Consider the following 18426-nt stretch of genomic DNA (forward strand, 5'->3'; position numbering starts at 1 on the left):
ATGTTTAAATCACTTTTAGGTCACATTAATCTATGTCATCCATGTCAAAGACTAACAGAACACTGTCAATAGTGAAGTCAAATGAAAAATGATGTTTGGTTTTCAAAACTTTTTACTGACATATATCTGAGCACTGTGGTGTGCATTTACATTCAGCCCCTTTAGTCTGATTCTACAAAATAAAATCAAGTGCAGCCAACTATGTTCAGAAGTTACCTAACTAGTAAAAAGAGTCTATGTTTAAGATTCATAATGTATAATTCTGTTATAATAGGAAAAAGGAAAATGTTTAGATAAAAAAATAACAGAATTCAGAAAATACACACCCATGGTTGTTAACCTCTCACACAAAATCTATTAAAATACGTTGAAGTTTTTTGTTTACAAATGGCAAAATGTGAAAAGGCTCAAGGTCATTCATGATCCTTTTATATATTGAACTACTGTCATCTTGTGGTTGATTGTGAATTAACATGAACAATATATTGGGAACCTATGGTGAGAATAGGTAGCTAAAAACATGTTAATAGCTTTAATTATATTCTGTTTATTTGTTTGGGTACAAACAAATGCTTGACTAGTTTGTTTTGATAAGCTTTTTTAATAGAGCTGCAATGTAAGATAGGGATATAAGTGCAAGCTTTAAACATCTGCCCCACTAATTTTTCTTTCCAAACTGACTTTTGAAGCTATTTGAGATGATTTCCCTATGATTAAGTTTGGTTTAGCTCATTTCAGACAAAATATTATAAAAGAAAACATCGGAATCACAGTTTTTTCATTTGCAATGAAACAATCAAGAATTATATTATGAAATAGTAATGGTCAAACCTCATATTTTACAGTGATGTATATTGCTACAGCAAACTTAGCATAATGTATACATCTCAAATCTTTATAATATCCCCCTCCTCCCTATATTCACTATATGAATTAGCAGAACGTTCTTATTCTCCACACATTGATTATTATTTTTTAATCATTATTCCTTTTTGTCATATTTTACTCAGGAAATGCTTAGAACTCCTAAAACAGCTTCAAAGACGTGTTCAAAAGACCTCAGAAAAACAAGCTCGTGGCTTCTCTCATATTGCTTCAGCCAAACTGTTGTATCGCGAGACTACGTTTCCCACAAATCTTTTCACTGAGAGAATTTACGTCATGAAAAAAACAAAAACATGGCGGACTAGTAACAGCACGGGATCCGCTAACCGTTTCTTTTCTTCGATACATTGCGGCTTGCTTATTCAAGAAAACGGGATACTGTGGAACAGGTATGTTGCTACGAAAATGTCGGTGAGATTATTACGGTCGTAATAATAATAATAATAATAATAATGATCACACTACTGTGATAACATGAAGCTATATCCCAGACAGGCTGCCACACTGAAGCATTGTTATGGGGTGTTAACGCTGCCTTGTGCACTTTTCTACTTGCCATGAAAAAGTGCGCTTTATTTGGCGCGTTAAAGAAGAGTCGTTTTTGCACAAAGGTGTGGTCAATTATTTAGCGGACTTATGTTGACATCAACCCTAAACGCTGTCCAATGTGGCCGCGACAGTTAACAGAACAGCTGAGACTTAGCCGGGAAGAGCAGTAGATTATAGTCAAAACATTCTTAGTCTTGGTGCGGAAGTTGGACAAGTTTTGATTATTTGTTGCAATAAAAATAGTGTTTTATTGCTGTAAGCTGGCTGTACAAAATATGTCTTACGAAGCTCTGCTCTTCCTGTTTTAACTGTTTCTTGGTTTCCGGGCAACAGATGTACATGTTTACTGCAGCGAAACTTTTAAATAATCAAACTAAATTGCGCTAACTTTTCAAAACAAATAAATCTTTTACACATAACCTTGCAAACGTATTCATAGCCATTTGATTTCACCTTTTATTTAATTACAGCCATAGCCTTTTATTGGTAGTAGATCAACAATAAAAAGAAAGTTGTGCATAAATGTTAAGTCAAAGGAAAAACAATTAATTGCTATGAAAATTGATTGCTTTTAGACTGTAATTTTTGCCAATTCTTTCCGCAAAATTACGTAGCATTTCAGTGTAAGTGGGTAGTCTGCCTATGTGAAATAGATTTTGGTCATGCTTTATAATTTCAGTGGGATTCAAATCCAGAATTTGAGTAGGACACTAGCATGACAAATAACTGAAGGAACAGTTTTGTTGATCTGGCTGTATGTTTATTTACCCCCATATTCTCATCAACTCTCAGTGAAGCAGTGAAGAAAATCGTCTCCATAGCATGATGCTCCCACCACCATCTTTCACTCAAGGCATGGCCTGTTAAGGAAGATGTGCAATGTTAGTTTACATGGTGTTTATAGACCACAAAGCTCAGTTTTGTTATCATCTGATCAGAACAGCACATCTTGCATATTTATTGGTTCCCCAATAAATATTCCACATGTGTTGTGGAAACTGCAGCACTCTTTCGTAAATTAAACTAATATTTAATTGATTTATGCAAAGACGTGCTGTGAATTGAAATGGTTGCTTTAGGGTTTGATTTATCAGTATCAAATGAAAGCAGTTTTTCTTTAGATTTTTATTTCTTAAATATTTTGAAAACCGTATAAGCTGTTCTTTCCACTTCACAATTATGTGCTACATTGTGTTGTGACTCCATCGCATAAATTCCCAATAAAATGCACTGAAGGTTTGTGATGTAATATGACAGAATGGGGGGAAAATGTTCAAGGGGATATGAATATTTTTTCAAGGCAATCTATGTACTTATGAATCCCTTCTTTATGTTACTTGATGATTATTATAGCTAGTCAATAAAAAAAGTGTATGATCTTGTGGATGTTTGATTGAAATTACAATGATAAAAGGCAGAAAAGGCAAAGAATAGCACGATAAACTACTTTATCACAGCTGTAGCTGAGAGTATGTGAGGATGTAGTGCTTATTAACTGATCCTGATTTTATTTTGTCATCAGGTTGGGAGAACTGATGAACATGTAACTCTGGACTTGGAATTTCCTAGCTAAGGATGTCGCTTTGTGGTAGGATATACATGTGATTCATTAAATATAAAATTGTAAATTGTGGTTGAGTGAATATATTTGAAATATGTAAGCTAAGCAAATTCCTCTTTAAATGTCTGTGTTAAAGACGTTCAAAGTAGTTGTTAAATAATGACTTGCTATCTCTGGATAAGTTGGTCTTGCAGGTTTAACTGTGCTGCTTCTTAATCTCTGGTCTTCAGGTTAAAATGTTTCGTCGGTCGAGATTCAGTGTTCGCCCCAATGTCGGCACGGTCGGGAGAACAGCAGCAGGAACGCCTCAAGAGACCCCAGCAGCAAGCCAGGAGACAAGTCAGACCCAAAAGGAACCAAACGAGAGCAATAACGCTTCTCTAGCAAGCAACTCTGACGTGACCCCATCAGAAAAGGCTCCCAGTACAGGGTGAGTGGGATAGTCGACTGAAGCTACTCGAGTAGCCCTAGCTCTTTCTTTTACGTTGAACAGCCAAACTAACTCTTCAAATATTTGTTTAGCGATGGCAATGACCAGAACGGGGAAGGCTCCAGCTCCTCGGCATCAGTCCAGAGACGGAAGCGCTTCTCCATCAAGCCCAAGGTGGCTCCTGGACGGCCTCTGGCCATCTCCCGGACACCAAAATCCCCCATCAAAGCAGTCACCGCGCCTTCAGGCGACGGCGTGTGTGGGTCAGACCTAGAAAAGCCGTTGACATCTAGTCAACCGGCGAAAACGGCAGCCCCTCGAGGACTCCAGTCCCCGAGGCGAAGAAGACTCTCTGAAGATGCAAAGCAGCACAAAATACAATCAAAAGTCGGCCCCGTCTCCTCTGAGAAACCAGGACCTTCGTCTGATTCTCCGTCTGAGGACTCGCCAAAGCCAACCCATCTGCCGGCAGACCGCAGCAAACAACTGGAAAACACTTCAACCAGTCAGGCCAAGGAAGTTCATTCAAGAGCACACGACAGAGTGCCGCCTTCTATACCAGATAAGGAAGCTACAGAAATATCAGAGAAAGCAAAGACTCTCATATCATCAAAAAATGTAACTTCAATGACCCCATCAGTGATGTCCCTGAGCAGACTCCTGAATGACCCGTCAGACGTACAGAGGATGTTAAAGGCTCAGAGGCTGAGAGAGCTGCTGAGGCAGGAGCGCTGCAAAGAAACGGTTAGCTCAGGATTATTCATATTCTCAGCATACAAGACATTTACCTTCAGTACATTTTTCTTATTGCTGTCAACACCGGCATTACTGGATATAAATAAAATACGGCATAATTTTGTGTTGCAGAATCTCAAAAGAGCTAAAGTACGTCGAAAGGAGTACATTTTAGACCCAACAAAAATGACCATGAGAGACCTCATCCATTACCTCCCTGAGTCCAATCCCATGAGGTACGTTTCTTGACATTTTCTCCAGGTCAGCATCTCTGAGATGATATTTCGCGATTGTGAATGAAGCTGCGTTTTTAAAAACTGATTTGTCAATCTTTTCAGATCCAGTTTGGAAGAACACCATGAGGAGACCGAGACGATGATCCCACCTTCACCAAGAAGAGAAGAGTGCGTTTGTCTCATTTATACTTGATGGCCTTACCGTGGTTTTATAGATGGAGAACATTCAGCAAAAACGCTTCTTAAGATGACTCCATAAATGAGAGCTGCTTACTTAATCTTAATTTGATGTAACTTAGAATACCAATGGCAATATCAGATGTTTGCTTGACTCCTTCAGTCTAGCAAACGTCTTAGAGTTTAATTACACTTCTCGTGAAAAATTGAAATGTTAACAAGTGTTAGCTCTTTTGAGATTCAGCTTAATAAAACAATTTAAGTGTTAATTTATATAAAAAAAAGAGTAAACCATTTAGAGATTTAGAATAGTCCTTTTTGAAGACTAAAATACTTGCTCTTTAGGTTGCTATGGCTTTAGCTGGCCACCAGGTGTCAGTGTGGTCTGCTAGAATTTAGCTTTATTGTTTTGCACTTCAGGCTAACTGCACCTTGATGCCATAAGACCAGAGGCGTTCAACAGCAGCGAGACTTTATAGAATTATTAACACAAATTTATCTGAAGATGAGCTCTATAGGAAATGACTTTAGGTACAAAATGAATATAACTTGCGTCTAATATCATATTTTTTATGCAAAGCTAGCATGGAAATGAAAATGTGAAAGAAATGACTTGTGAGCATCCTCTGGTGGTGCTTATTGTGCATGAAATCTGGTAAGCTTGAACTTTGACCGCCTGTAATACCCTTCATCCAGAAATGCTCTGAGCGCACCGTGTCAAGTTTGCTTTTCACTTCAAGCTAAATGACACTAAATGAAGGAATATTTTGGATAAAGTTGCACATTTTTGCCTGAAATACACATCTGCAGGTCATAGCAGTGGGCTGCACACTGTCTCTTAAATGTTGTTTTATTCCAACGCACATTATGTTTCCCAACTCCTAAAGACCAACGGAGCGACCTCCGGTACCTGAGGTCACCCCTGCCAAAGTGAATACCAGAGAAGAAGAGGTGGAGGAGGAGGAAGAAGACGCTGCGGCAGAGGAAGACCAAGAAGAATCTGTCATGGTTCCTCAGCTCAAAGTAGCAGAAGACGGCTCGCTGATCATTGATGAAGAGAGGTAAGCAGAGTTCCTCACAGTGCGTTATGATCCCTCTTTATTTTGCAATCAAGTGATGTTTGATTGTTTGTTTTTTTTCTTTTTTCTTTTGTGATTTATCAAACCTCCTCTCAGCTTAACGGTGGAAGTCCAGCGAGCCAAAGGGCCGAACCCAGCGTCCGACAGAGACCCCATCTTTGAAAGAGGCTCCACGACAACTTATGCAAGCTTCAGGAAGTCAAATTACTCCAAACCCTGGTCGATTGAAGGTTCAACCGACACAGATTGTTGTCTAAATTTTTTTTGCATGGCTGTAATGTGCTTTACTTCATTTTTGACATATCTTTGTTGTGTTTGGTTTTCCTCAGAAACTGACATGTTCTACCTGGCAGTCAGCATGGTGGGGACAGACTTCTCCATGATTTGCCAACTGTTTCCACACAGAGCTCGATCAGAAATAAAAGTAGGATTATTGACTACTTGTAATATGTGTATTTACAAGACATAAAGAGGCAATTCACAGGTGATCTAAATGTACAAACATATATATATTTTTCAGAACAAGTTCAAAAAAGAAGAGCGACAAAACTCCTGGAGGATCGACAAAGCTTTTAGTAAGTGCTTATAGTGACAGTAGGTAAGTCATGATTGGTGAATGTAATTTAATGGGATGTTTGCTTCTTAGGAGAGAGGCGAAAACTGGATATAGAATACTTTTCTAAGCTGCTGGAGAAAATTATGGAGTTTCAGAGAGAGAAGAAGAAACTCAAGTCACTCGTTGGGAAGAACAACAAAAGGAAAGCCAGAACGAGGCCAAAGGGTAATATACTCCTCAGACTTTTTAAAAAAGTGTTTCATAGGTTTGTCTCATTTCTAAATCTTTGCTTTTATTTGCAGGCAAGAAATCGGCAAAGAGTCTGAGTGACATGGAGGAAGAGGAGCAGGAGGAGAAGGAGGAGGACGACGAAATTCCCGACTTGGAGAAAGAGAACGAGGACCAGTGTAACGAAGGGGAAACTCCTGCTTCTGAGCCAAAGAAAAAACGCAAAAGGAAAAACGGGGAGGCCTCGCCTGAGGAAACGAATGAGAAGAAAAACAAAACAGGTCTTAAATGGAAAAATCTGACTCTTGTTTTTCTATGTTTGTTCCATTATGACCAATTAATATTAGAGATGGACCAGTCGGAGATTTTGTAGTTGAAAAAGGATTTCACTTCAGAATTAAGAGTATTATAAAAAAGATAATATTGTACACTGTTTTTCAAAAGTAAAACCAGCTGGTTTTGGATAACCAGCTGATTTCTTTTTGTTTTTTGCCTGTTCTCTTGTACTCAAAAGGTGTATTTGTTAATAAATGTTCGAAATGTCCCTTTGATGTTTTGATTCTTCTTTTATGTTTTTTCAGGTGACGTACCCGAAGACTCGGAGCCAGCACTTCCTGAGAGCCACACCGATTCAGAAATGTAATGCTGCGCAGTAGGTTTGAATGCAACACTGTTTGAAAGAAATTGAAATTGAAACTTTTTTGTTTGCTCTAACATTTAGGACTCCAAACGTAAACACAACGAAGGATCCGGTTATCCATCCAGCCAAGCTCTCACGAGCTGGAGCACCAAAACCACTCCTGCCTTTGGGCCTGATGCGAGGCAAAAAGGGGAAAAGTGAAGAAACCCAGTCAGATAAAGGGGATAAGAATGCGAGTGAAGAACAGGTTATTAATTTTTATTTTGAGCCATCAAAATGTTCTTTATGTTGTAATTTTTTTCTTATTTAAAGCCTGTTTATATTTTAGGTGAATAAAAATGAATCAAATGCACGCAAAACCAGTAGGGAAAAGTTTTCTGGAGATGACATTTCTTCTGAAGAGGAAGAGGAAACGGTAAAGCATCAAGGACCCACGAGGTAAAGTCTTTTGCCAAAATAAATGACAGAGGACCCCAACTGATTAATTTCTAATCCCCAAGTTATTTAGAGTACAACTTACTTTTGTCCATTTGATTTGTAGATATGGAAGAATCCCCAAACCCAATCTGGCCTTTGCTTATCCTAGCAAAGATGAATTACATTCCTCTGAAACTGAAACTTCTTCAGCCTCAAAGTCCAAAGCCAAAGGTGCTCTGAAAAGAGGCAAATCACTGAAGCCGCAATCAGACCAAAAACCCAAGAAATCCAAACTGGTTACTCTCAGATCCTCCAAGCCAGACTTCAGCGACGACGAAGACGAAGAAGATGCAGGTTGCAGCTCCGGTAAAGGCATCATGTCTTCTGGCCTGCACTCGCTGAATGCTGTGATTTCAGAAGTGGATGACCCTATGGCCGAGGTAGGAAGCAGAAAATCCCCACTTAAACGCCGCCGAGACACATCATTCATTTTCATTTCTCCTCCAAACATTGTTTGTGTTTCAACTATTTTTTCCCCCTCTTTTTTTCATATTTTACTTTACATATTTTAAACCCTCCACTCTTGGCCCCTCCCCTTCCTATAATTAGCTTGATATTTTGGCCAGTATGCCCGATATGCTGGGCATCTCCCAAGATGCACTGTGTCCCGATTCATCTTGCCATCAGACACAGTATGAGACAAGCACTGCAGAAACATGTGATCATCAGTTGGACCTGCTGGTTGTAAGTCACGTACGATTAAATCGTAGTGTGTGTTAAATCTTAATCCCCAGTTACACCTTGTGTTGAATTTATTCTTTCTCGAGTCCAACCTTAGATGTTCAGTTTAGATAAAATTTATTCCAATGTATTATTTGTTTACGCTTTAAGGTCATGGATTTGCTTTGTTTTCCATGAGTTATTACTGCAGTACTTTAGCTGTTTTGTGAAATACTTTGACCTGTAACACATTAAGTTTTAAATGATAGAAAAAAAACTGTCTTTGTATTTTGTATTTGTACCACAACATGTATTGAGGTACAAACCCGTACTAAAGAATCACAGATTCTTAGTATCTGTGACTCGGTACTAAAGAACCCGTACAGGTAATACTTTTAGTCACAAAAACTAAAAGTCCATCACATCTCAAACAAAACCAGTTTGAACACCTACATTAAAATCTTCACACAGACACATTTAAAAAATGTGTTTTTTTTGCTTAACACAGACACAAGTAAGTGAATTTAACTATGCAAAACTGCTTGTGCGAGTCACAAATCTTGTTTTACAAGCCATGCTGTCTTTTTATTTTTGTTCACTTGAGTTTTTCACTATTTTTCACGCTGGAGGTAGATTTGTGTCTTGTGGGTAGTGTGGATACCTGTACAGCAGGGGGCGCTGCCAAACTCATAATGAACCAGAAATACCTCATGCAGATTCACTAAAAAAGACAAAAGTGTTTTTATGAATGTTTTGAAAATGCCATGAAAATACGCAGCCCAAGCAATGTTTTACATTCTAATAACTAATTAAAAGAAAAATATTTATGTTGAGCTAAAATAATAGAGCCAATGCACAAAGAAATAAGGACCTAATTATAATAGACTGGCAATATCCTGTTGTGGTGTTTTGGCGTTCCATAATGTGGTTCATAGAAATAAAACGCAGGGTTGCCCGATGTATCGGCACAAACATCGGTACTTGCTGATGTTTGTCACTTTTTAACATATCGTATTGTCCCATGATTAAAACCACACCAGTATTGACAACCGATATTCATTTCCATCTTGTTGATATTTTCTTTGGGCGAGTGAGGGGAGGAAGTCGGCCATTTGACAGTGATTGATGATATACTATCCGCCATAACAGTAATTCTAAAATCACATCTCAATATCGACCCAAAATTTTTATACAAGTGCATTCCAATTAAAACAGATAGTTTTGACATAAATTAAATGTAGTATTGTCTTGAAAGTCAAATAACATGCATATTTAGCAATGTGTTAGATTTATAGCTTACAGTTCCTTGTAGAGGTATTTGCTGCATAACTGTGAGATGGAGATGGAAATTTGTGCACAGTTTTTAAACATGTTTGTGATTGTAAAGCGACATTCTCAAGAAGATCAAAGAGCATGAGTACATTTGTAAAGGACTGTGTACTGTTGTAAAGATTATGAAGAAGTGTAACTGGGGCAATTGTGCATGTTTTGTGTGTCTTAAGTATTTCTTTTTTTTCTGTTGACATTTAAATCTTTTTGTTTTTCTGTTGCAGGATGTTATCGACATTATTACCTCAGAACAAACAGAATGTATGTTATGAGTTCATTCTTTGAAGCCTCTCTTGAATAGAAGTGCAGCATGGTTTTAGAGACTCATTTATGCTTTTGTTTGTTGTTTTCTTTAAAACACTCAGTATCTCAGGATGACAGCTATAATGAGGCCGCTCAAACCCTCTTGACCATCGGCAAGGTTAGTCACGTCTCTATGTCAACACAGGGAGAAGTGACTACACAAGCCTCCACATCAGGTAGGAGCATCAGAAACCACTAAATCCCTCATTTATGTTTGGATTTTGCTTTATTTAAGTTGAGTTAATGTATACAACGTTTAATTTCAGGAATGGCAACGGATGGGGAAAAATCAGACCACTTGGATGAACAGATTGTGGCTGATGCACAACCGCAAAGTCCTTTGTCTGCTGCATGTTCTCAGACAGGTGGAGAAATTTCAGAAACTGTTGCCAGTGTGGACTCAGGAAACCTAGAAATGAGTCATAGCGACATATTTCATGTTAAAACCATTGAACCAACATGTGACGAGCTAAAGACTGCACAGAGCTCAAATGGCAATTCTCCGTCAACCAAGGTGGCGCGCTTTTCTAAAGTGAAGCCTAAGCCAAACCTTGGGCGATCTTCAAGGACCGCACCTCCAACAATCCAAATGGAGATTTCCAAAAAAATGGAGGCTGAAGAGAGGCACTCGGTTCTTGCTGTTGAAGCATCCCCAAAGAGAGCAGACTCTAATGAAGCATTGTTAGAAGATGGTGATTCTCCTAAGGATGTTCAGCTAACAGAAGAGAAATCTGGGAGTTCCTCGATCACACAAGGTTGCTCCATGTCTTTATCCCAGGTTGAATGTAGCGGGAATGAGGTTCCCAGAGGTACAAACTCACCCAATCGTAAAGATGTAAGTGTTGCACCTCATGACAGAACTGTCGAGTCTGATTTAAGCAGCTCTTTGGAATCTAAGTCAGAACTTACGCATATTGTACCAGAGCCATGCACGCCTTCAGACTCAATCCAAGACAGCAGCAGCAAACATCTTCCTGCTGAAAAAGATTTACCTGAAAATCAAAAGAGTATGGGTGTGTCTGCACCTAGAAGGAGTAGGTTGTCAAAAATCAAACCCAACCTTCCGCAAATGTCAAGAACTGCAATGAATAAATCTCAGATCAGTAAAGAGACTGTAAAGACAGACCCACTTACTACGTCAAACTCAGAATCCCAAAAGCAAACCATACTGGATGTGGAAACCCAGTCTACCAGTTTCTTGTCGAGAAATGTTGATGTGTCCCCTCAAGCAGAATGTCAGAATACTCTTCAGGTTCTTTCTAGTCCAGAAACACAAGCTGAATATAAATCAAATGTAGAATTAGCTGCAGCCCCAGAACATAGTTGTAGTCCTGCTACTTCAGTCTCTCCTATAGAAAACAAACCAGCTAATAAACAAGAGAGTAATGTTACATCTGCTCAGTTGAGAAGGAGCAATTTGCAGAAGGTTAAACCCAAACCAAATCTAACTCAGACTTCAAGAGGTAAGATAACTAAACCTCAAGCCACAGAAGACACAGCAATGAAAAGTTCTATAGAGTCGACACGGATTCACTTGGAAGACACTGACTGTGCTTCAAGGTTGGACCCAATACTGGCTTCGGACTCCATTCATGAATCGACAGCAAAGCAGGTTACAAACAAACCTGCACCTACTGAGGTTGTTATTCATGTTGACAGGGAACATCGTCCAGTTGACCAAGGTCAAAAGCAAACCAGCATCGAATCATGTTCGACTTTCAAGTCCACAGATAAAGCTTCGGATTCTCTCGATGAAACGAGTGAAATTAGTTGCAGTAGTGCGATGACATCACATGTTAGCCGAACAAACTTTGATTCTGACCAAGACCGATGCGGTCAATCTGCTGTGTCTGTAAGACCTGAGGAAGAGTCAGCCGTCTGCAAACCTGACGGGGAAAATACAACTTCTGAACAGCTGAGGAGAAATCGAATATCAAAAATCAGACTTAGACCTAACATTTCTCAAGCATCCAGAGCTTCAAAGCTGAAACCTCGAACATCAGAAAGCCAGTCAGAGAAGCACGCAAATCCTGAACCGGACCCAGACCCAACATGCGGCCCGTCTTTGGACAAACAAAGTGAAAATAATAATCTTGTGATGGAATTAACTCCACCTGTTACCTCTCAATCTTCAGAAATGAAAAAGACACTTTCTGAAGCAAAGAAGCAAAACTTTGACGCCAATCCTCAGTCAACATCCAGTGAAAACCTCATGGGTGCAACATCTTCAACCTTCAGCAATAAAAACCCAACAGTTAAAGAACCACAGTTTGGTCAAGGGTCAAACCTGAATTCAGGAGCAGATCTAGAAAGAAGCAACTTTTCAGCTTGCTTTGCACCCTCTAAAGAGTTACAAGTCAATCAGAAGGAGGATAAAGTGCCATCTGCTCAGCTGGTCAAACGGAGTCGATCACAAAAGCCTAAACCAAATTTATCACAGACCTCAAGACCTGTAAGGTCCAAAGCTGATGACAAATCTGAAGTCCAACCCCAACTCGGTGCACAGCAGACAATCGCAAAAAAAGAGAAGTATTCTGAGTTCACAGATGCAAACCTGACAGCTCAAGGTGGACCAAGTGAGAGCATGAATGTTTCACAAACAATTAAATCAGCAATAACCAGCAATTCAAAGATTTTCAGTTCAGCCCGAGATCAGACGGAACCTTGTGCTGCATCCGCCAGTGATCAAACGGGTGACAAATTAAACACAGGAAACTCAACAACTACGCAGGCTGTAAGAAGACCTCAAAGCCCAGCCTCTGAGCAAAATAGAGAAACTGAGGAAAAAGTACTAACAAATGTTGAAGTTTCAAGTTTAGCCGTTACAGAAAAAACAACGCCTCAACGAAGGCAGCGCTTTTCCAAAGTCAAACCCAAACCCAATTTAGAAAAAACCTGTAGAGTTGCAGTCAGAAGTCTTCAGTCAGATGATCACAGTAGACCTCTTGAAGACCAGAGTAAAGGGATGTCGTCTGTTGCATTGGAGCAACCGCTGGAATCAACTAAGGACAAAATGTCAGATAAAGACCCAGCAAACTCTGACTGTCTTCCATCTGGAGATTGCAACTTGGCTGTTAAACCGAAACCCAGTCTGCGCTGCAGCGGACGTCTTCGGCAAACCCAGCCAGCTGAAAACACAAAACCAACGGAAACAGGTTTCACGGTTCTCTAAGCAATCCTGACTGGTTTGGCTTTCATAACTAATGGGATTTAAACCATTTTTCTTTTCTACAGACTCCGACAGTACTTCGCAAGCTTTTGGTGCCTCCAGGGAAATCAAGAAATCTGTACGTGAACTTAAAGCGGATGATCCAGAAAAAGGAGTCATTGAGAAATCAAGTGAAAAGGACTCAAGTTCAATTGATTCTCGTTCTTCTCATAGTTGTGTTAAACCACAATCTTCTTATGGGGTAAATATGCTTCTTTATTAACAAGATTCTTTCGCAACAATGTTTTTTTATTTCTTTTTTTTAAATAAAGCTAAATGACAATATTACAGCAATTTCTTCTACTGGCAAATGTACCTTGCTTCTTGTAACCTAAGTGAAAGGTGTGGGGTTTTTTTTGTCTTTTTAAAAATTATTATTCAAAACGTCTTGTGTACAATTGTGTTTCAATCCATTTACCTTGCCAACCCTTAATATAATACAGTGCAACTAATTTGGCTTTTTGAAGTCCTCTAATTCAGTGGTCCCCAACCGTTTTAATGCCGCGGACCGGTCAAGACTTGGCAATTTTGCTGCGGCCCGATTTTCCCTTTACGACAATCTTACAACGTCCTGCAGTGTGTGGTGTGTTACGTGGTGGTGTGTTGAATATGCCCGATCTAAAATTGGGCATATTCAACATTGTCTTGGCCCGATTATCGCAGCCTGTGGGGTTTTTCCTGACTGGGAGCGAGAACGCAGCCTGTTGAATGTGACAGGTAGCCAATCAGAAAGCGCGGTGATGTAAGAACGGAGGGGAATTCTTAACAGTTGACATGGCAACTGAGAGTCCGGTGGACATCGGAGGTGATATGTGGAAATGTTTATTACAATATGTAGAGGCCATTTTTAGACATGTTTATTATATGTGGTTATGTTTATCCAGTTAAAAATGTTAACTACGAAAAAACATAACTCACCTCCAAATCATAGAGCAGCAAATAGAGCTGCTGATCCCGCCGTCTTTTATCAAACGCCTTTTCTTTTTGCGTCTTTTATCGCTTAAAATGAGCCACAAACTATCACTGCTGCTTCTACATCGTCATCCGTGTTTGATTATTCTAAATTCCTGTATGGCATGTTGGGGGTTTTTCTGGATTTTCCTCTGGAATCGGTTCGTGTTGTGGTGTGTTGCTCCTGCCGTGTGGCTGGACTCACGAACCGATCGAACCTGTTGGACTTTTATCGGCTCTGTGGTCACTGAGGTTTAGAAAATCGGCCGACATTCCTTAAATCGTGTGAACCAGACCTAAAACTCACAAGCTCCACTCCTCTCGTCTCGACCACCGCCCTAACGCTCTGACTCTGGTCGCTATGGTAACGTTTACATATCCCTTCAAAATAAGATACAGATGCCCCACAAAAACGAACATTTTACTTTCGTGAAAATTTTAACTCATGATAACGACTAATGGGAGCCCTGAGCTTGTTTCTCTGCAACCAGACGATCCCATCTGGGAGTGAAGAGAGACAATAACTCCTGAAGTGATGCACAGGGTATTCATGGTCTCTAAGTAGCAAAGCAGTTTGAAGCTTCATTCCCTCATTAACATCCGGTCACCGTATCATGCAGAGCTTGGAATGTGGGAATCACCTACCGGGATAAATCCATTATCCTGTCTCTTCTCTGGGCCTTTTTCCCTTCGTAAAGAAACTTTCCAAAGAATCTGATCTGTTTCTGACTCACTTTGTTACTTGTTGGCTCAATGTTGGCGCGCAAGACGTAACCGAGAGAATCCAGTTAAAGGATTTTCAAAATAAAAGATCCTCCAGGCTCAAATATTTCATAAAACAGAAATATTTAATTATTTCTTGTGCGGCCCGGTACCAATTGGTCCACGGACCGGTACCGGCCCAGGGTTTGGGGACCACTGATCTAATTTGTAAGCGGGTAATTGATCCCAATATAATCCAGCGGTAAAAATAAAATTTTTGTAGATCAAGAAAAAAACAAAAAAACAAATCGCTAATAAAATAAGTTTGAGTTTTTCTTTGTTCTACTTGACAAACTCAAAATGTGGAAAGCACAAAGGGTGAGAAATATTTTCCCAAAGACTGTAGAACAACCTTTGACTAAATAAGTCTGAGAACTCGTGCTTTGTAGTACTGAGTGTCGTCACTTTGATTGTACTACACAAAAAGACGCTGTTACTTTCCCCTCAATTTTTCTCCCTTTGATTCCTTTAATCCCAGCATGAAACATCAAGAGCCGAGGCGATTCAGAGAGATCCGCTCCTGTCTCAGAGTAAGTCGATCAGAGATTTTCTCCCACTCTTGTCGTTTTGTTTGAGGTTTGCTTTCTCTTTCCTGTTTTTTGTTTTGTGGTTTTTTTTTGACTGAATTATGCCTCGCTCCCTCTCAGTACTGCCAGAGCAAGTGCCTTCAGATCCAGATGAGCCCTTTTTCATCCTCTCCCTGACGGAGATCCCGGTCCCCTCAGCAGGGGAAGTGGGAGTGAGTGGAGCCCAGAACCTCTCTTATTGTCCCGCAGCAGGTGCATCGGGACAGCAGCCGAGGTTCGTACCGGCTCTCCATTCAGGGAAATTTGGGATGTTTAGTTTCATTTCTGATCCCACACACACACACATTTCTTGTCCCTTTGCAGTGTTTCTGAGGTGAGTTTGAAAGCAGAAGAAAACCATCCAAAAGTTTCTGTTGAACCTAAAGTCTTCAAGAACTCCATCGCTGGGCCGAATGAAAAAGCCGGTGATGATTTAGGCGACAAGGAAACTCTTCTCAGCAGGTGAGGAAGAAAATCGGGAGTAATTCTCCAGATTGTCAAGGTAGACACTTTTAGTTTAACTTTATTTTTTATATGTCACAGGAAAGCCAAAGTTTCCGAGGCGAGCGTTGCTGAAACGAGGAGTTCCAAGTGTAGGAAAGCAGCAAGTAAGAGAAATCAGAAGAAAACTCCAACCAAAGCAGAACAGACATCTTCAAAACCTACAGCCTCCGCATCAAATTCTAATATTCCCAGTCAAACAGCAGCAGCAGCAGATTGTGCGCATATTGGCCTGAGGTCTACGGTAAGGAGGATACAGATTTGTGTTTGCTCATCTTTGATCTCCAACATGAGCTTTAATAAAGCCTAAACGTTTGCTCTCTGTCGCAGGCTTTAACTTCCCCGGAAAGGGAGAGCGGCTTTGTTGACAACGAGCCTACGAGCGTGTCGCAGTACTTCCTAAGCGACATCTTCACAGAAGTTGATGAGGGATAAAAGCTGCAAAGCACTTATAGTTCCACTTTTTTTTTGTGTTTTGACGCTCTTCTATCATTTCTACAGTGGTTTATTTAAGGTTGTATTTTATTTTTACTTTTTTTTTCTCAGTTCTTTTACCAGACGTATTTCACGAACTTTAACCAGCACTTTGAATGTGTACAGATGTACCGAAATGCGATTTTTAACATTCTGTTAAATACAAATGTGAAACGGTGTAAATATGGCCGACAAAATGCTGTAGACTGAACACGTGGCAGCTGACTGACACATCGCTATCAAATTTCATCAACCAGCTGTGAAAATGTAAATATTGTACAGTAGAAGGGATTTTTCCTCTTTTCTCCATGTTCTTACTTTTTCAGACTTTAGGCAACGTCATTGATTTTGAATAGAAACTTAACTGCATAAGAAGAAGCCGTGTCTGCATATATGCTCATACATATAGTTGATGTTTTTATTTTCTGTTCGTCGGAACTTCAAAAGATGTCATTCTGTAAAATAGGCCGGATCCAATGTTTTCCATATGTAGCTGTGTGTGTCCTGACCTTGTACAGATGAGAAGCCGTCAAAATATTATATTTGATACCTTGAACTACTTATGTTTGCAACTTGAACATCCAGTGTGTAATATTTGTTTTTTAGGCGTGCAGATGATTGCACAATGCAACAAATTTAGAACAACCAGAAGTCAGTTGCCACAAAATATTAATTGAATGCTTTAGATTTATTAGATTTAGTGACTTATCTAAGTGCTTTATGATTTAGTATAAGCAACAAATATTTAATGGAATTAATTAATAGAAATATGCTTTTCAGTTGTAGTTGCTCTCTGCTGTCAAACTCCCTCTAATGTCGCTGAAATACTAAATATTTCTCTGTCTTAAATAAAACTATCAGCCTCTTCACTGTCAGTTTTATTTATGTTATTGTCAGCCAAGGGTAATTTACATGGCAAATCTGGCTGAAATCTATAAGTTATCTACTTCAACACTGTAATATGTTTTTCTAATCACTTGATGCTCTTACCTTGATGTCATGTAGCTACAGGGTCCCTTAAAAATCTGGAATTTCTTGGAGTTATTTGTAAAAGTGTGAGGAGAAAACGTCAGCTTAGCTTAGTTGCCAGACTCTATTTAAATCATTCTCTTGGAAGAAATTTAAAGTTCCAGAAATCTAACTCCAATTTACATCCACAATCCATATGTCGCCACATCTCCACTTCAGCATTTATTGAACTTACTGATACTTTTGGTTTCCCCAGCATTTTGTTTTGTTTTGTGTTTTTTTTTTCTATGCTTTTGAAAAATGTTTGCATTCAAATGGTTGGGAAATGTTTTAAATTTGCATCTAGAGAAGCATTACATTGGAAGAAACCCTGTTCATAATTCTCTATGACTTAATGAAATTAACGCTTACTACATATTTAATAAAGTTTTTCTTTTTCTAGAAGATAGTTAAACCCGTGTTCCCTCCAAGGTTTTAACTACTCCTTAAACACCTGTACGGTGTGGCGGGAGGGGGCAATATATAAAATTATATCCAACCAGCATTTTCTCTGCTTTTATTGATAAAGTTCTTAAACTATTTCTAAGTTGCTCAACAGTACAATTTATTAAGTTGTAGAATTAAACCCTTTAATGGCCAGAAACAACCTGAGTGAAGTTGGCCCCCCCGCCTTCTTCAAATTAGACAAAATTGGTGTCAATCAACTCGGCTACGTTTGTGCTGGTTTGTGCAGCAAAAATTTTTGTTTGTGCCGCTATCATTTTAAAGATATAAAGAAATGTTTTTAGAGGTCATCAAAGGTCAACCAGCCCTCTTAATATCTTTAAAATGATAGCTGCACAAATGAAAATCTTTGCTGCACAAACCAGCACAAATGTAGCCGAGTTGATTGACACCCATTTCGTCTGATTTGAAGAAGGTGGGGGGGCTGGTTGACCTTTTGACCTTTACCCTTTCCTTAATATCTTGAAAACCGAAGCAGCACAAACAAAAATTTTTGCTGCACAAACCAGCACAAACGTAGCCGAGTTGATTGACACCCATTTCGTCTGATTTGAAGAAGGTGGGGGGCTGGTTGACCTTTGATGACCTCTAAAAACATTTCTTTATATCTTTAAAATGATAGCGGCACAAACAAAAAAATTTGCTG

The 18426-nt window shown here is 39.4% G+C and overlaps 1 protein-coding gene across 4 annotated transcripts; it reads left to right on the forward strand.

Moving 5' to 3' along the window:
* The first annotated feature begins 1155 nt into the window (after positions 1-1155).
* On the forward strand, positions 1156-17176 carry LOC114149446 (transcription factor TFIIIB component B'' homolog). Of its 4 annotated transcripts, none has more exons than XM_028025311.1 (26): positions 1156-1274; positions 2957-3022; positions 3226-3425; positions 3518-4169; positions 4293-4396; positions 4499-4564; positions 5461-5634; positions 5749-5882; positions 5982-6076; positions 6173-6227; positions 6299-6433; positions 6511-6717; positions 7018-7075; positions 7158-7323; positions 7405-7514; positions 7618-7933; positions 8103-8237; positions 9767-9803; positions 9908-10021; positions 10112-13000; positions 13080-13255; positions 15245-15296; positions 15414-15567; positions 15657-15794; positions 15876-16077; positions 16164-17176. In XM_028025311.1, exons 3-26 carry the CDS (start codon positions 3232-3234, stop codon positions 16266-16268), a joined length of 6468 nt encoding a protein of 2155 aa, XP_027881112.1. In that variant the 5' UTR covers positions 1156-1274; positions 2957-3022; positions 3226-3231; the 3' UTR covers positions 16269-17176. The 4 variants fall into 4 exon arrangements, with proteins under 4 accessions (XP_027881112.1, XP_027881111.1, XP_027881110.1 ...); XM_028025310.1 differs by having other exon boundaries at positions 1171-1296; XM_028025309.1 differs by having other exon boundaries at positions 1171-1292.
* Positions 17177-18426: the final 1250 nt, after the last annotated feature.

The sequence above is a fragment of the Xiphophorus couchianus genome, chromosome 8, assembly GCF_001444195.1.
Source record: "Xiphophorus couchianus chromosome 8, X_couchianus-1.0, whole genome shotgun sequence".
NCBI classification, from domain to species: Eukaryota; Metazoa; Chordata; class Actinopteri; order Cyprinodontiformes; family Poeciliidae; genus Xiphophorus; species Xiphophorus couchianus.